The following is a 1,602-nucleotide window of genomic DNA, read 5'->3' on the forward strand; positions in this document are numbered from 1 at the left end:
ACCTCCGGGCGGCTCAATACACTGGTCGCGGAGTCCCGAGGCGGCGGGACTACGCTTCAAGCAGTCAAGACGGCAGGAGACGTTGACATTGTGGTGGAGCAAACTGTGAGCGCGTCGAGGAGGCACACGCCACACTTCCTCACCGAAAGTTAAGGCGCGTTCCACAGAACGGCCACCTTCGCGCCTCGGCCCGGCGCGGATCTGGAAGACGCCCGGGGCTCAGCCTGGGCCCGAGGCGGAAGGCTCACGGCGAGACAAGGTAACTCGCGATGCCGCGCTGGGGTCCTTAGAGCCCAGGCCGTGACTGCGGCCCCGCCGGCCGCCAACCCAGCGGGCGCTTGACGTACCACGCTCGGGGCCCGACCTGGGGGAGAACCTGAACGCGGGGGCGTGGTCAGGAAGACGCCCCGCCCCTTATGGCCCCGCCCCGCCGGACGGTTTGATTAATGAGTCTCCCGATGCAGAGAGGCTCCCGGAGCACGCAGCCCCACAGCACAGCACCACAGGTGCCAGAGGACGTCGGCGGGTCCTGCCGTGGTGATCCGGCGCCTAGCTTGGCCCACAAGCAGTCTTCGCCTCGCACGAGCCCGCATAAAAGGCGCACCCGATCCGCTGGACGAAGATGGAGTGACCCGCGCGGTCCAGGCCACGCAGACCCGGCTAGACGCTTCAATTCCCGAGCAGCGGAGCCGAACCCCGCACAGCCCCTACAGGAAAGGTGAGGACCCGAGTCCGACCCCTGCCTCGCAGTTCCCGGACTTGGACGGGTGGTGGGTGCCTTAGTCTGAGATGAGGTCACAGGTCCCTCTGGCAGAAACCACCCTGGGCTCCTGCCGTCGCCCCTGGGGACCCCGAGCCTCCGGAGCGCACAATGCGAGGGCGGCCGGCGCGGGCACCGCGGGCCACGGCGTGCTCTACGAGTTGACCCGCTCCATCTTTCCCGCGGGATGGGCAGGCTAATAATCCAGACGCGCGAACAAGTTCTGAACCTGAAATCTTCCTTCTCCCAGTATCGTAGCCCTCTTGACTAAATTGTTGGTGGAAAGTAAGGCTGGTTGGGCTTTCCTGGTGGCTCAGACGATAAAGAATACGCCTGCAATGCGGAGACTTGGGTTCGATTCCTGAGTCAAGATTTCCCTGGAGAAGGAAATGGCAACCCACTCCAGTATTCTTGCCTGGAGATTCCCATGGACAGAGGAACCTGGTTGTCTACAGTCCACGGGGTCGCAAAGAATCGGACACGACTGAGCGACTAAGCACAGCACACAAGGCTGGTTGGTACCGGGGCCCTCCTGAGCCTTCTAACCAGTCTAGGAATCCTCGGGCCCCGCCACTCTCCCCAGACCCCGGAAGGCAAAAGTGCCCCAATCAAAAGGTGCTCAACTCTGAGATGGCCCGGAGCCACATCGGATGCTGGGGCGGGGTGCGCAGGGGGAGCGAGAGGGCTGCGCTCCCATCCGGGCTAAGCTCGACCAGCGCCGCGGCCTCACCGCGCCTTCGGTCCTTTGCAGGGAAGCCGCTATGGACCGCGGCGGCCCCGCAGGCAGCCCCCTGATCTCCAGCAGCGAGCCCGCGCCCCCGGTAGTCGCAGTCCGAGACTTG

The 1,602-nt window shown here is 64.8% G+C and overlaps 1 protein-coding gene across 1 annotated transcript in view; it reads left to right on the forward strand.

Moving 5' to 3' along the window:
* The first annotated feature begins 468 nt into the window (after nt 1–468).
* The window catches only part of TCF24 (transcription factor 24), a 9,333-nt gene continuing 8,199 nt past the window's right edge, over nt 469–1,602 (forward strand). The window contains exons 1-2 of the mRNA XM_010848489.1: nt 469–718; nt 1,512–1,601. Of these exons, the coding sequence (XP_010846791.1) occupies nt 1,522–1,601 (80 nt within the window). The 5' untranslated portion in view covers nt 469–718; nt 1,512–1,521. The remainder of the gene's footprint in view (nt 719–1,511; nt 1,602) is intronic.

Source organism: Bison bison, unplaced genomic scaffold (genome assembly GCF_000754665.1).
Source record: "Bison bison bison isolate TAMUID 2011002044 unplaced genomic scaffold, Bison_UMD1.0 scf7180017864267, whole genome shotgun sequence".
Lineage (NCBI taxonomy): Eukaryota > Metazoa > Chordata > Mammalia > Artiodactyla > Bovidae > Bison > Bison bison.